The sequence below is a fragment of the Heptranchias perlo genome, chromosome 8 (genome assembly GCF_035084215.1).
Source record: "Heptranchias perlo isolate sHepPer1 chromosome 8, sHepPer1.hap1, whole genome shotgun sequence".
Classification (NCBI taxonomy): Eukaryota; Metazoa; Chordata; class Chondrichthyes; order Hexanchiformes; family Hexanchidae; genus Heptranchias; species Heptranchias perlo.
Window position 1 is genome coordinate 25,266,905 of NC_090332.1, and position 14,830 is coordinate 25,281,734.

The 14,830-nt window shown below is 45.3% G+C and overlaps 1 protein-coding gene across 5 annotated transcripts in view; it reads right to left on the reverse strand.

Annotated features, from left to right (window-relative positions):
* mta3 (metastasis associated 1 family, member 3) overlaps nt 1-13,198 on the reverse strand; it is a 209,659-nt gene extending 196,461 nt beyond the window's left edge. For 4 of the 5 annotated variants that reach the window (XM_067988810.1, XM_067988808.1, XM_067988807.1 and 1 more), the window contains exons 1-3: nt 12,950-13,198; nt 11,021-11,088; nt 6,516-6,609 (exon numbers count right to left, since the gene is read on the reverse strand). In XM_067988810.1, coding sequence (XP_067844911.1) covers nt 6,516-6,609; nt 11,021-11,088; nt 12,950-12,977 — 190 coding nt within the window. In that variant the 5' untranslated portion in view covers nt 12,978-13,198. The remainder of the gene's footprint in view (nt 1-6,515; nt 6,610-11,020; nt 11,089-12,949) is intronic. The other variant, XM_067988811.1, reaches the window with a different exon arrangement.
* Between the last annotated feature and the right edge of the window lie 1,632 nt (nt 13,199-14,830).

The following is a 14,830-nucleotide window of genomic DNA, read 5'->3' on the forward strand; positions in this document are numbered from 1 at the left end:
AAGTGGGGGGGTATCTTCCAGCCGACATCGGAGATCGGAAGGGTGGTGTCTTCCAGCAGACATCGGAGATCGGAGGTGGGGGGTATTTTACAGCCGACATTAGCGATCGGAGGGTTGGCGGGGGGAGGGTGTCTTCCAGCCAATATTGGAGATCGGAGGTGGGGGTGTCTTCCAGCTGACATCGGAGATCAGAGGGTGGGAGCGGGTGTCTTCCAGCCAACATCGGAGATCGGGGGAGGGGGGGCTAGCCAACATCAGAGATCGGGGTGGGGGACTTCAGCCGACATTGGGGGCACCAGACAGCATCGGTTTTAAGATTTTATGTTTGTTAATTTTTTTTAGCATGGAAAATGTCATTTTATTTAATTTATGTACTGTATTATTCATTGATCCGGCCCTTCCCGCCGGCTTTCACCTGACGTGAATGTGTAGCGATGGGAAATCCAAACAGGTACGGTTAAAATCATTTTAAGTGCCCAATACACAAGATATAAGTACCTTAAGTATCTCAATTAGATACAATGCCCCTTAAGTATCGGCCCGCCGGATTTAAGTGGGGCGGTGACTGCTGTGCACACGCACACAGATCTGCCTGGGTCTAGTGCAAAAATGGATGGGTTAGAGCCGGGATGTCTGCTCACTCCTGAAAACATTGATTTTGTCTGGCCCCCCGCCCCCAACCCACCCCGCTCTTGGGGGCTAAATTCATGCCCAACATGTTAGGGAAGAAGCAAAGGGAAATTGGGTACTGGACCCAGTTTTTAAAACAGTGACCCAGTAATGGCCTCCACGTGGTGGGAGGGAACGCATGGACAACAGTGACCATAATATTATTAGATCAATCAGACCAATGCTGCTGAAAATTTAATGTAAATACTAGATTATAAGGCTAAATTTGCAAAGATGGCAGATGACTTGTGTGAGATTGATTGGATAGTCCTATTAGGCAAAGATAATGGCAAAATTGATGAAAAATTAAATGGTTTTACAATCATCCTCGTGCAAAAGGAACTCATGTATGTCCCTAGGGTTAAAAGGGCATATGCTAAAACAAAACCAAACTGACTAACTAGTCATATCTAAAAAGACAAATTAGACAAAAGTACAAATATTTTTACAGGTTTAAGGAAAATAACTCTCAGAATAAGAATAGACATTGAAACAGTAATAAAAGCTGCTATTGGAGCAGCCAGAAGGACACTGGAGAAGAGGATACTGGATAGGCGTGGTAGTGGTACCAAGGTCTTTTCGTCTATGTTAGGAGTCAGACGCCGTTAACGACTATTGAAGGATTCCAGAGGGTAGATTCAGGTGGAGTCCCAGGATACGCCACAGGCTTTGGCTATTTTGAATCACTCTTCACTACTGATGGGTTATTAGGTAATCTCAACACGGCTTCAGGAAAAGAAGGTGCTGTCTCACCAACTTGAATTCTTTAAGAAAGTTACAAAGTTGCGGATGATAGTAGTGCAGTTGATATTGGGTAATTAGTCTTTCAAGAAGCCTTTGATAAGGTACAGCAGAAAAGTGGGATTGGAAAGCACATTTTGGGCTGGATAAGAAATGGATGCATTTGCATAAACAGATGCAAGTTATCAATGGTAGAGGTTCTACATGGGTGCCAGTCACTAGTGGAGTCCCGCAGGGATCAGTGTTAGGACCATTGCTCTTCACTTTTATCAATGATCTAGATGAAGGCATCATGAGAACTATATGCAAGTTTGTGGATGACACAAAAGATATGTGCAGATATAAGGACATTGTATGAAAAAAAAAGGTTGCAGGCAAATCTAGAAGCAATGGGGGTAATATCTTTTAATACAGACAAAGATAGCATGATGCTTTTTAGGGGCATCTGTAGGCACCATGCAGGATTGCATGCTGAAGGCTGCTGAGAATGAGAAGAACCTTAGGTTATACTGCATGAATCATTTAAGGTCTATGACCAGTGCTGTGAGATTATTACGAAAGCAAATAGAGTTTCAGGATGTATAGCCTGAACAATCATTAATAAAACAAACTCTTTGTACAGAGCCTTGGTCAGGTCACATCTAGAATACCGTGTCCAATTTTGGTCTCCTCACATAGTAAACGATATAGAGGCCCTTGAAAAGCTTCAGAGTACGGCCACTAGATTAGATCTTACTTCTTTTTCAAAGAAAATGGTTGACCTCTGGAATCAGCTGCCAGCACATGCAGTGAGTGCAGATTCGTGACTGGGGGTTACTGTCACTAGTCATCGTGGTCTCTTGGGGCTTCCTTGATTTCCTTCAGGGGTCAGAGAGAAATTTTCCAGCGTTTTTTCCTAAAAATTGGCCTACAGATTTTCTTCTCCTAGGAGATTGCGTGACTGTGGGCGAGGAGTGCGTAAGCGTGTACGTTACACCATGACAGGCTCAAATGGACCAGCCAGTCTTTGCCTGTCTTTCTTTTTCGTACCTTCGTATGGGGCACACAAGCTCGAAAGGAGTTTGACCCGAATCCCTGAGTCAGAGTAAGACAATATACCATTAAATCAACTTGATGCTTTTAGACCAACAAAACAGATCAACAAGCACAAACAGCTGAAGATTTTTTTTCCCTGTTCAACCCTATAAATCATTGGCAACAGCGTAACATTTCATGATATCTACACTCAAACTTCTTTGAAAAAGAAATTAGCTACTTGTAATTCTAACTTGAAAGTAAAGTTCGGTTTACACTATATTTATTACTTTAGAATGCATCTGGAATAGATTTTAATGAGCCAGCCATATGGATAGTTGTCTTTGTAAGTGCAAGAGACTAGTAAGAATGCAAATTGTCCTTGAAATTATATTTGCATGCACACCCATATTCCCATTCACTTCAACAGATGAAAGTACTTGAGCAATCACCATTCATTTAAACGTAGAAAACAGTTCTCAAAGACAACAAACTCCATGTAAAACAAAAGGATGCATTATTAAAATTACTGCATTGTACAGTGTTTTGAAACTTAGGTCAGATCACAGAAGTATCATGTCGCACTCAATTCTAAAATCATGAGCTGCCCTTAATCCCAAATCATTGCACAGCTATTACTTCTCCACAGTTAAAACCAGGTAACTGTTGTAAAGTCACCAACAGATGTAATACTGAGCCAACAGAGTAGGTCTTGGATTCAATTCTGGTCTGTACCATGTTAGCTGATCTTATTTAAGGCAGCAGGTTGGATGTTATAATTGGCTTTGATGCCCTGGGCAGGAGGGCAAAAACCACCTACAGTTCCCATTTGTGACCACCATCTAGTTACTCCTGCTGGAAAGTGCATGAGAACAGGGTTGGACTCCACTTTGTCATGCTCCACTATTGAATGGCAGTAATACTGTTTAGAATCACACATGAAGAATAGCCACTTAGACGAAATACTGGAATGCTACTATACAACTGCACCCGGAGAGAAGAGAATTAAATTGGAGGAGGCAGGTGGGAGAAATGATCCAAATGGTGCAATGATTTAATAACCCATTTTGGTTTTAAAATATGGCTATTTGCTGCATCTCACTTAAAAATAAACACAACTTTACGTGTTAAAATGGTTTTGTGATCTGTCCCATTCTTATTTCCTAAATTTTAATCCTGATGTTTGCACAATGTTGACAGCCCTAGAGAGTTCAGGTAAAATAGTTTAAGGTTACCCTAACACTGTATAATTAAACAAGATTACCCCAACTTTCTCTTCACATCATTGAAAGTGCAGATAAACCCAAAGTGATGACACAATGGCCCCGATATTTACGGGGAAGCAGAGAGGGTGCAGGAGAGCATGGTAGTGGGGTGGAGGGTGGAGGGGGGAAACCCGGAGAGGCCAGGGACACAGAAGTCCTGCCGAATGTAACAGCAGGACCTCATTTTAATTTTCTTCTTCAGTTTCCTGGCCGGGTGCCAGGTGGGAAAACCAGCGGCAGGAGGCTGCAGCCAGGGATCGTTGGGGACGGTCCCCAGCAATTGGGCGGGAGGGAGGGAAGAGCCCAGCAATGGGGGAGGTGGGGGGGGAAAAAAGAGATCAGGGCAGCGAGGAGAGGCCGCGATCGGCAGAAGGAAGGGTGAAGGCTTCCTTGAGGGGCCGGGGGAGCACTCCTGCTCTTCCTAGCCCACAAAGAGTGCTATAAAAAACACTAACCTGCTGGAGCCGGAAGCTCTCACCTCCATTTCCCTGCCAGGTTTCCCGAGCCCTGGGAAACCAAGCCAGCAGCTGTTAAATTTAAATCAGGCTTCCAATTGCACTGTGGGAGCCAGATTTAAATATGATAATGAAGCGTCATAACAATGGCGGCAGGCACGTATGCAGGGGGTTGGGGACGCATTCCACGATTTTTAATTTTTAACCGCCCCTCCCACCCCGACCCTCTCCTGGCCGTCGTGGGAGGGGTTAATATCAAGGCCAATAACTCTCTGATTAAATCACTGACCCAATTCTGTAATCAGACATTCAACTGTTCTTCCAGAATTTCACTCTAAATTAAACACCAAATTACCCCTGTGTAAATAGGAGTCCAGTATTACTTGCAATTGAGAAATATGGGATATTATCCTCATATTTCTGTTGGCAGCCTGTGCATCTCAGTTCTCTAGACCGAATATCTGCTACTGTATAAAATAAACAAAACAAACTCAAAAAAGTGAAGAAAGGAAGCAACATGGAACGCACGTAAAGAAACACAGCAGCACCATAAAAGCAACTCAGGATTCAAGATTATTTTCTACATAAACTCCAATACAAGTGAGTACTCAAAATGTCAGCACTATAGTTTTACTTGTAAGAAATACATGAAAGCTGCTATAGTTTTAGCACAGATGCTTTTTATGGCCAAGTGATCCCTTCTTTGAACAAAATGTTGATTCTTATTAATGCCCTACCTAATGTAAAACTGCCCAAGAATACAAAAATTTCTTCTAATCTCAAAGGAATTCAAACATATTTCTATGCAAAAATACCTAAATGTTTAGACTGGCTAAACAATTTCATGCTATGTAATTTTAGGTGGGAAGAGCAATTCTTCAGAATAGTACACAAGTGTGTATCAATGTGCAAGCACAAATGTTATTTTGTACTGCACTAAACAAACTCAAACTACATACAAGCACAAACACAAAAACAATGAGCAGGCATTGAACTAAAATCATGCATCCATCGACCAAATGAACTTATCTACTATACTAAAGTACATGCAAGCTAGGTCAAATGTTGATTACAAACCACAAGCCAATGCACATTTGTATCCTAACTGACTCAGAATTATTAATACCAGCGAATTGGCAGGAGTGAGATTTAAGATCAATAAGAGTTAGAGAGATCACAAACTTTTTAAACACATGGATTTGTGCTTATTAGTGAGATACATCAAAATAGGTCATACTTTAAACTCATACCACACAACTCTTGCTCCAAATGACAGACCTGACAAGCTTGCAAGTAATGATGGTTTATGATAGAGCAGGCCTACTAATAAACCAGTGCATACCAAATTCTCAAAAACAAAGATCGACTTTTTTCTCATCACCTTTAATTATGCATGCAATCCTACAAAATACAAATTAAGTTCTCCCTTCTAATCCAGCTACATTCATCTCCAATTAAACACAGAGTCAGGTGGAAAAAAGGATTACCAAAATTCAGAAGTAAAAAGAGGAAACTAAGATTTTGATATTAAAATTAAACAAGCAATCCAACACCTTCTACAAGGAGATTTTTACACTGAACAGTGGCTACACACAGCATCAGTAATTCATTCTTCAACAAATTGTAGTTTTTGGGAGAGGTGAAGAAAAAGAAGAGAATCCAGAGAAATAGTGCTCAAATGAAATTGTTGTCAAACAACTTTGAACTGCGGTAATAATATTTTATGCTGTGGTGCCACAATACTAGAGTTTTTTTTAAATGCTCTAAAGAGTAGGGTGGCATGGTGCAATATGTTGTACCACTGCGTATTAGGACGTGTGTTCACACCCACTGTGTCCTCACATGTAAGCACCAAGGAAACATACATCACTCATAAACCAGCTAACAGTCAGTTCAAGACTAGCACAGGAAAAGGTGTAGGATCATTTTGACTGCATATATTCTTTATCAGGAATAGTGTTCAATATCGGTGGTACAGAAACCTAACCAAACACAAGAATAATAACAGACAAACTGGGGATTTTATTTCACAGAAGTTACTTATGGATACCCCTATGTACACTAATGGATTTAAAATTTTCTCCTGTAACAGTGAAATCTAAAAAACCCAATGTAGAAGTTTAAAGACAGACAATATTCTGTTGTATAAAAAATAAATAAAATGTTCTACAATTGCCTATTATTGCACAGAGGCTAGTAGGAGACATTTTCAGAACCATGGAAGAACTGTCCATTTGCTCTGCTGAATAAACAAATTTTAAACTGTTACATAGCCTTATTTTGGTACAAATCTGCTGCCATAGACCACAAAGTTAATCAACAGCTTCAAATTCAGTATTTAGAGTCTTAGGATAATTTAAACTAAACTTACTTGCATGTTTATCGGCAAGTACTATTAGACTGTTTGAAATGTCCCGGCGCCGGTAAAAACAGACCACTTTTGCTTCCACATTGCCACTTGCAGTCTGGAAAGAACAGTCAAAATAGAACAGTCAAAATATCAAACCATGCTTTTTTAGGGCATACACCTCTATAACATGTTTTAGTATCAATAATAGAAATACATGGATCACAACATGATGTTTACAAATGTGTGGGTGCACACGTGCTTATATGTTTCACAACAACAGCATGCATTTATATATCACCTTTAAAAATAGAAAAACATCCTAAGGCATTTCAGAGGCATGAGGAAAATGGATGCCAATCCAAGGAGGAGAAATTCAGAGGGGTGCACATTTAGCATATTAATCGTAACATGTTTCATGGAAATTAACTTTCTCTGCCCAAATAGAAAACTGTCTCATGACTCTCTTCTCGTCTTCATGTTCAATTGCACCCCCTCATTTTAGATCCTCACCCCTCACCATATCCAACCAAGGAAATAGACCGGTTGAACCACTCACTGAAAATGTGCAAAAGAGATGCTTGGACTGACTTGCCTTCCAATTTTCCCTCCCAGTTTAACAGCACCTCCTCATTATTCTGAGGGGATGATTTCAACCTTATCCATCCAGTGGAAACCGATTAGGTGGGCAGTTAAAATTGCCCAGGTTATGTACTTGCCAGGAAGCCGCCAGTCCGAACTTTAGCGTGCTCTACTCAGCAGGTGACAAGGTCATCTGTCCAAAGCTTCTTTATAGATGCATGTTTGGTCCCAATGACATTATCAGGGCCTGACTGCAATTTTAACTGGTGGTCTGAGCTGAGAAGTCACTATGGAAGAGGCCCAGACAGGTAAGTTTTTTTTTCCTTGTGGGGCCAGAAGGTGCAAGAGAGCTCCTTCATGCCCACAAGGAAAGCTTAGGCCTTCCTTGCCGCAGAATCCCCCACCCTGCTTCCTGAACACAAGGCAGCCCCACAAGCTAATCCCACCTACCTTATGTCGGCAGGAATCCTCCGGGCCTTGTGATTTTCTGCAGTTTCCAGCCCTTTGCGTGCCCGAAGTTGGCCAGCAGGATTTAAATGAGGCCCGGAAATTAAAATAGCCCAGGCCTCATTTCTGGAGCAGCGGGTGAGTTTCCAACTCACCTTGCTACCCACCCTTCCAAACCTGCCCAGTTGAAATCTGGGTTTATGCCTCACCCCAATAGGGGATGAGCAGAGCAAAGATTGTGTAGAATCAGAGGCATGAATCCACACTTGGACGTACCCAGGATTTTATAAAACAATATTTATACAATATACTCAGAGCAATGCATTCCTCTGGGAACAAGTAACAACATTATTAATATAATAAATCAACATCTATCTCAGGTTCAACTCCCTGAGACACTTCCTCTTTTTAATCCAGCAGATCTGCAGTATCATGCAAAGCAGGACCGATGTTAGCAGCAGTTCGCGTACACATTAAATTCAGCAGATTCAAATTTCTCATGCTCTAAGGAATTACTGCATCACATCACAGTTACTCCCAAAGGAAAATTTTAATCTTCTGACCTTAATGCATGTACGTGCACAATTCTCCTCATAGCTGTCCTGCTCTCCCTGATGGAACCCTCTTCACAAAGCATGTGGGGTTTCAAGCTGAGGCTGAAGCAAGGAGTTCTCAGGGTAAGGTTGCAGCCTTTGAATTTTCCATCAATGAAAATTCAATGTCCACCTACCGTATTCTTTTACTCCTGTTCCATTCTCCTTTTTTCCCTTTGCAGAGTGCTCTGGCACTCCAACCCCAACTCCTTCCCATGTCAGTGCTATCCTTGGTTTCCTTGTGATTTAAGATAAATGAACAGCTAGCTAGACCTAACACTACATCATGAATTCACAACCCCCACCCCCATCTTCATAAAAAATAAAGTGAAAAAAGGATGGTAGTCCTTTTAATACCACATGCCTTCATTTTTGTAACAAGCATTTTATATGCACCTTACCAAAGTAAGTCTATGCTTACAACATCCACTGCATCCCCTTTCATCAATAAACAGTGATTCCCTCAAAAAAATTCAAATTACCCACCACCACCACCAAGGTGCAGTATAACCCATTGGAAGCAATGTATTCACAGCCAAATAGTCAACTTATATCTGTACTGATAACTAATTTCTTAACTAGCACCCTCAACAAAGGGATCAGACTTTTAACTGCTCAGAAAGTTGGTAATCTAGATGGCAGCTAGAGATTCCTCCATAACCACTGCTGTTTCATGATCAGCTGACATTGAGCACCCTGTAACAAAACAAGACTGATAGTGTCACTTCCTTGCCCTTCACCCCATTCTCACGAGTAATACCTCACTATTGCAAAGCGCTCTAACCCAGCCAAATTCTCTGCAACTGTGTCATATGAATTCAAACAACAAGTAGTCATGGAATTCTATCAATCACCAGCTGCTTTGAATACCAGCAGCCTTAATCATCAGGGTACGATCCAATAACAGGAATGTAAGTAGTTTACCAAACTGGAGTAAAATCTTCAAGAAAGTGGGAAACACTGTTGGAGTACCAACACCGAGACCAATGGAGGGATGGGACACTGATTTGCACCACTTATTCCCACACCACTAAAATCCTGATACATCAACAACAACTTGAATTTATACAGCAATTTTAACATAGAAAAATGTTCCAAGGTGCTTCACAGGGGTGCAAAGGAAAATTGGACACAGTCAAAGGAGGAGATATTAGGAAGGGTGACCACAAGCTTGGTAAAAGAGGTGGGTTTCAGGAGGGTCTTAAAAAGGATAGGAATTTGGGAAGGGAATTCCAGAGCATGGGGCCTATGTGGGTGAAGGCACAGGTGCCAACATTGGGGCAAGAGGGCGATGCACAAGAGGCTGGAGTCAGAGGAACAGAGGGATCAGGAGATGGTAGTTGTAGCCATGGAGGAGGTTACAGAGATAGGGAGGGACAAGGACATGAAAGGATTTAAAGGCAAGGATTGAAATTTTAAATTTTAAACACTGGAAGACTGGGAGCCAATGTAAGTCAGCGAGGACGTGAGATGGCTGAGCACAAGGTGCAATATATGATTCAGGCAGCAGGGTTTTGGATAAGATGAAGTTTACAGAGGGTAGAGGATAAGAGGCTGGTCAGGAGAGCATTGGAACAGACAAGTCTGGAGGTGGCAAAGGCATGAATGAAGATTTCAGCAGCAAAAAGGCTGAGGTAGAGGCAGAGGCAGAGACAGGCAATGTTATGGAGCTGAAAGTAGGTGCTCTTTCTGGAGAGGATAATGTAGGGTTGGAAGGTCAGCTCAGGGTCATATAATACGCAGTGACTGGAAAGTCTGGTTCAGCCTAAGACAGTAGCGTTGGAGTCAGTGGCAAGGATACAGATTGGGGTGGGAGCCCACAGCAATAGCCTTTGTCTTCCTAATGTTTAGCAGGAGGAAATTGAGGCTCATCCATGACTGGATGTCAGACAAGTAGTCTGACAGCAGAGGCAATGGAGAGGTGGTGGAGAAGTAGAGCTGGGTGTCATTAGTATACATGTTGAAGCTGACCCACATCTGCAGATGTTGTTGCCAAGGGGCAGCATCTAGATACGGAAGAGGAGAGGGCCAAGGATGGATCCTTGGGGAATTCCAAGGTGACCATGAGAGGATGGGGAGAGAAGCATTTGCCAGAGATGCTCTGGCTACAATCAGATGTGTAAGAGTGGAGTCTTCGCAAAGCCAAGCATTTTTCTACAGGTAGGAAGCATCATACAGACTGTTTGTGCAACTTACAGGACTATTGGCAGATGCCTGAAATGTGCATGGCACAGGGAAATCCTATTGGAAAGGAGAGTAAGGAAGAAAATAATCTTTTACTTAAAGAAAAACTGTTACCATCACACAAGAAAAAGTTCCAAATCTTTACCTAAGCTGGTTCTATAGCACAGTGGTTATGTTACAATTAATTTATGCACAGCATGGACCCACTTGCAATGAAACAAATGACCAGATAATTTGTTTTAGAGGCATTGGTTGAGATATATATGTTGGCTAGGACTCCTGCAGAGCTCCCCTTCAAGAAGTTCCACCCAAGAGGCAGACAATGCCTCGGTTTAACATGTTGTCGGAAAGACAGCACTTCCAACAGTGTAGCACTGAAATGTAAACCTAGATTGTGTGCTCAAGTTTCTGAAGTGGGGCTTGAACCCATAACCTTCTGACTCACAGGCAATTGTGCTACCACTGAGCCAAGGCTGACATCTTAGGAGACCAGCAGTTTCCTAAAGAAACAGAGTAAGAAACAAGAGAATCATCCCCAAAATACTCTCATATGCATCCTAACAGGTGGAGTAGTCAGAACTGGCACAAACCTAGCTACAGGTCACACACCTTCTCAGTTGCTAGTATCCTATGGCCCAGAGGAGAGAAAAATGTGAAAGAGGGGAGAAATTAGAGTGAAATTTTTCCAAAAAACTTTGGTGATTATATACACATTTAAAATACCTTATTGAGTTCTTCTATTCTTCTTATTAGGTAAGGATTACTGGAAGAATTTTCAAAGTAAACATAGTCTGTAACAAAAAGGTGAAAGCCAGTAAAGTCACATAGTCAACATTCCCAACAATATAGTGTTTACATATAGCTCCCCAATGGCTCAGTTGGTAAAATCCACAATTTCCTGATCTCAGCTGTGGTGGCAACACAAGCGCATGCCACAAATGACCCCAGCACTGCCAATTTAAGAAGAAAATAATCCAGAGTTCCTCCTCCTGATCCAGTGACCCACACCATAAAATCAATGTGTGTCAATGTTAAGTGAGGATACATTTGAGCCTGGTTCTGTTGGCCCCCACAATCAACTGGATTGGGCTCAGCACCAATTGCCCCCACATTCAAGAACCTGACAACACAGTATCAGTATCAATGATACCGGGGCTTAAAGAGTTAGTTTGTGAGGACAGGTTGCATAAATTTGGCTAGTATTCCCTTGAGTATAGAAGATTCAGGGGTGATCTGATTGAGGTGTTTAAAATGTTAAAAGGATTCGACAGGGTAGAGACAAAGAAACTATTTCCTCTGGTGGGGGAATCAAGAAAGAGGGGGGGCCTAATCTTAAAATTAGATCTTGGCCATTCAGGAGCGAAATCAGGAGGGACTTTTTCCACAAAGGTAGTAGAAATCTGGAATTCTCTCCCCCCAAAAGGATGCGGATGCTGGGTCAATTGGAGCTGCCAAGACTGAGATCGACAGATTTTTGTTAGGTCAGGGTATCAAGGGATATGGAGCAAAGGCAGGTTAATGGAGCTGAAGTATAGATCAGCCATGATCTAATTGAATGGCAGATCAGGCTCAATGGGCTGAATGGCTCACACAGGAAGAGCATTCACTTGGGTGAGGTATCAAAGGGTACATGGTGCCAATGGTGCATATGTTGGAGTGTGGTTCTATCAATGACTTAGGGAGGGGTGAATTGACAAAACATTTATAATAAAATTATTTGAAATTGAATGCAACATATCAAAACTCCACTATTATTATTAATGCAAAACAATGCAAAAGGTTAACTTTTCCTTTCCTGAAAATTACTTTTTGCCATTTCCCCATGTACTTGTACACTAGTTGTTTTATTCCTAAATTACAGTAATTCTCTTTCACCATCATCTGAATCTTCTCACACGAGCTGGTAATAAATGGCTGTCTTAAACTCTCCCGGGAGAGGGAAGAGGACCGGCACCTTAAAGGTTAACAGAAACTGGTGGCAGCTAACGCAGATTATCTGCCCGATGATGCTGCAGCCATGCTTTTTTTTAAAAAAAAATGTACATCAAAAGATGGCATCTCTCCTCTTAAAATAAATATACATTCGCCTTTATATTTTTTAATCAATACTGGATTCGGATTAAAGAGGATCATTATTTTAGGAATTGATCGCTTTTGTTCTACCTGTGAAAAGGGAAAATAAAAGAGCAGCAGTGGCAGCGCACCCCGGTTTGTTTTAAGGTACAGGCCTAGCACCGAGGGTGAGTGAGTAAAGTGTCACTTCGCCATTTTCCACTCTGGTGATAACTGTGTTTAATCACAGTCACTGACCCCCCCGCCCCACACCCGACTACAAGAAAAAAAGTCAAGCAACCACTTCAAACAACTTTGAAAATATTAAGAGTAGTTTTTTTTAAAAAAAATATTTTGACCAAGTCAGTCCTGACGATGAACTTTCCCAGTTATTTTTAAACGTGTTGTTATTATTTAGACCTGCAGTTTCACAACAACATGAAAAATAAACAATAACGCCGGCCAGGCCCGGGCTCCGAGTCTTTGATCAATTCACATATTGATCATCTCACACACACCGGGTCCGTGCCACCGATTTCAATCAATCAATCAATTAATTAATTAAATAAATAAACAAACAAACACAAATCCGGCACCTACCTCCGACCCTGTACATATTTGCCGCCATTCCGCCCCTTTTATTATTGTTTTTTTCCCCGGTTGGCGAGAAGCTGATGTTGGAACCGGGACTCGGAGGCGGTGTCTCCCGGTTGCCTGCCTCCCGCCGCCTTTAAGGGGTCTTGGGTGTGATGGATGGAGGGAGAACTGCGCGAGTGACCGGGAAGCTTCCTGCTCCTTCCGTCGCCTCCTGCTGTTGTGGCGGTGCCGCGGCCAAACCGACCTCAATCAGCTCCCTAACTCCCCTCCCCCAACTCCCTCCCTCCACACGCCCCACCCACACCCTCACCTCCCCCACTCAAATTTCACCCCCCCCCCATCACCCCGCTCCACCCCTCCCCCTCCCCCACCACTACCCCCTTCCCCCACTCCACCCCCCTGTATCCCCTATCCCTCGGCCCTACCCCCTCCCCCACCACTACCCCCCTTCCCCCACTCCACCCTCCTGTATCCCCTATCCCTCGGCCCTACCCCCTCCTCCACCACACCCCTGTACCTATTCCCCATCCCTTCCCCCTCTACCCCACCCCCTCTTACCCTCACCCCCTCCCCATTTTCCCCCACCCCCTTCCCTCACCCCCTTCCCTCACCCCTCTTCGTCCCCCCTCCCCCTCTTCGTTCCCCCACCCCTCCCCCTCTTCGTCCACCCCTCCCCCTCTTCGTCCACCCCTCCCCCTCTTCGCCCACCCCTCCCCCTCTTCGCCGTCCCTTTGCCCCATCCCCTCCCCGTCCCTTTGCCCCATCCCCTCCCCGTCCCTTTGCCCCATCCCCTCCCCGTCCCTTTGCCCCATCCCCTCCCAGTCCCTTTGCCCCATCCACTCCCAGTCCCTTTGCCCCATCCCCTCCCCGTCCCGATGCCCCATCCCCATGCCCTCCCCGTGCCTATGCCCCATCCCCTCCCCGTCCCTATGCCCCATCCCCTCCCCGTCCCTGTGCCCTGTCCCTATGCCCCATTCCCATGCCTATGCCCCATCCCCTCCCCGTCCCGATGCCCCATCCGTATGCCCCCGTCCCCATGCCCATGCCTCATCCCCATGCCTATGCCCCATCTCCTCCCCGTCCCTATGCCCTGTCCCTATGCCCCATCCCCAGCCCCAATCCCCTCCCTGTTCCTATGCCCCGTCCCCATGCCCCCCTCCCCGTCCCCCCCCCCGTCCCCATGCCCCCCTCCCCGTCCCCCCCCGTGCCCCTCCCCTCCCCTCCCCGTCCCCCCCCGTGCCCCTCCCCTCCCCTCCCCTCCCCGTCCCCCCCCGTGCCCCTCCCCTCCCCTCCCCTCCCCGTCCCCCCCCGTGCCCCTCCCCTCCCCTCCCCTCCCCGTCCCCGTGCCCCTCCCCGTCCCCGTGCCCCTCCCCGTCCCCTCCCCATGCCCCTCCCCGTCCCCTCCCCATGCCCCTCCCCTCCCCTCCCCATGCCCCTCCCCTCCCCTCCCCCATGCCCCTCCCCTCCCCTCCCCCATGCCCCTCCCCTCCCCTCCCCCATGCCCCTCCCCTCCCCTCCCCCATGCCCCTCCCCTCCCCTCCCCCATGCCCCTCCCCTCCCCTCCCCGTCCCCATGCCCCTCCCCTCCCCGTCCCCATGCCCCTCCCCTCCCCGTCCCCATGCCCCTCCCCTCCCCGTCCCCATGCCCCTCCCCTCCCCGTCCCCATGCCCCTCCCCTCCCCTCCCCGTCCCCATGCCCCATTCCCCGTCTCCTCCCCGACCCTATTCCCCACTTCCACTTCCCCCTCTTCTCCACACTTCCACCTACCCCTCTCCTCCCCATCTCTCTTCCCATCCCCCTGTTCCCCATCCCTATTACCCATCCCCTCCCCCTCTTCCCCCCCCTTCCCCCTCCCCTTCCCCCTCCCCCTCTTCCCCCCCCTTC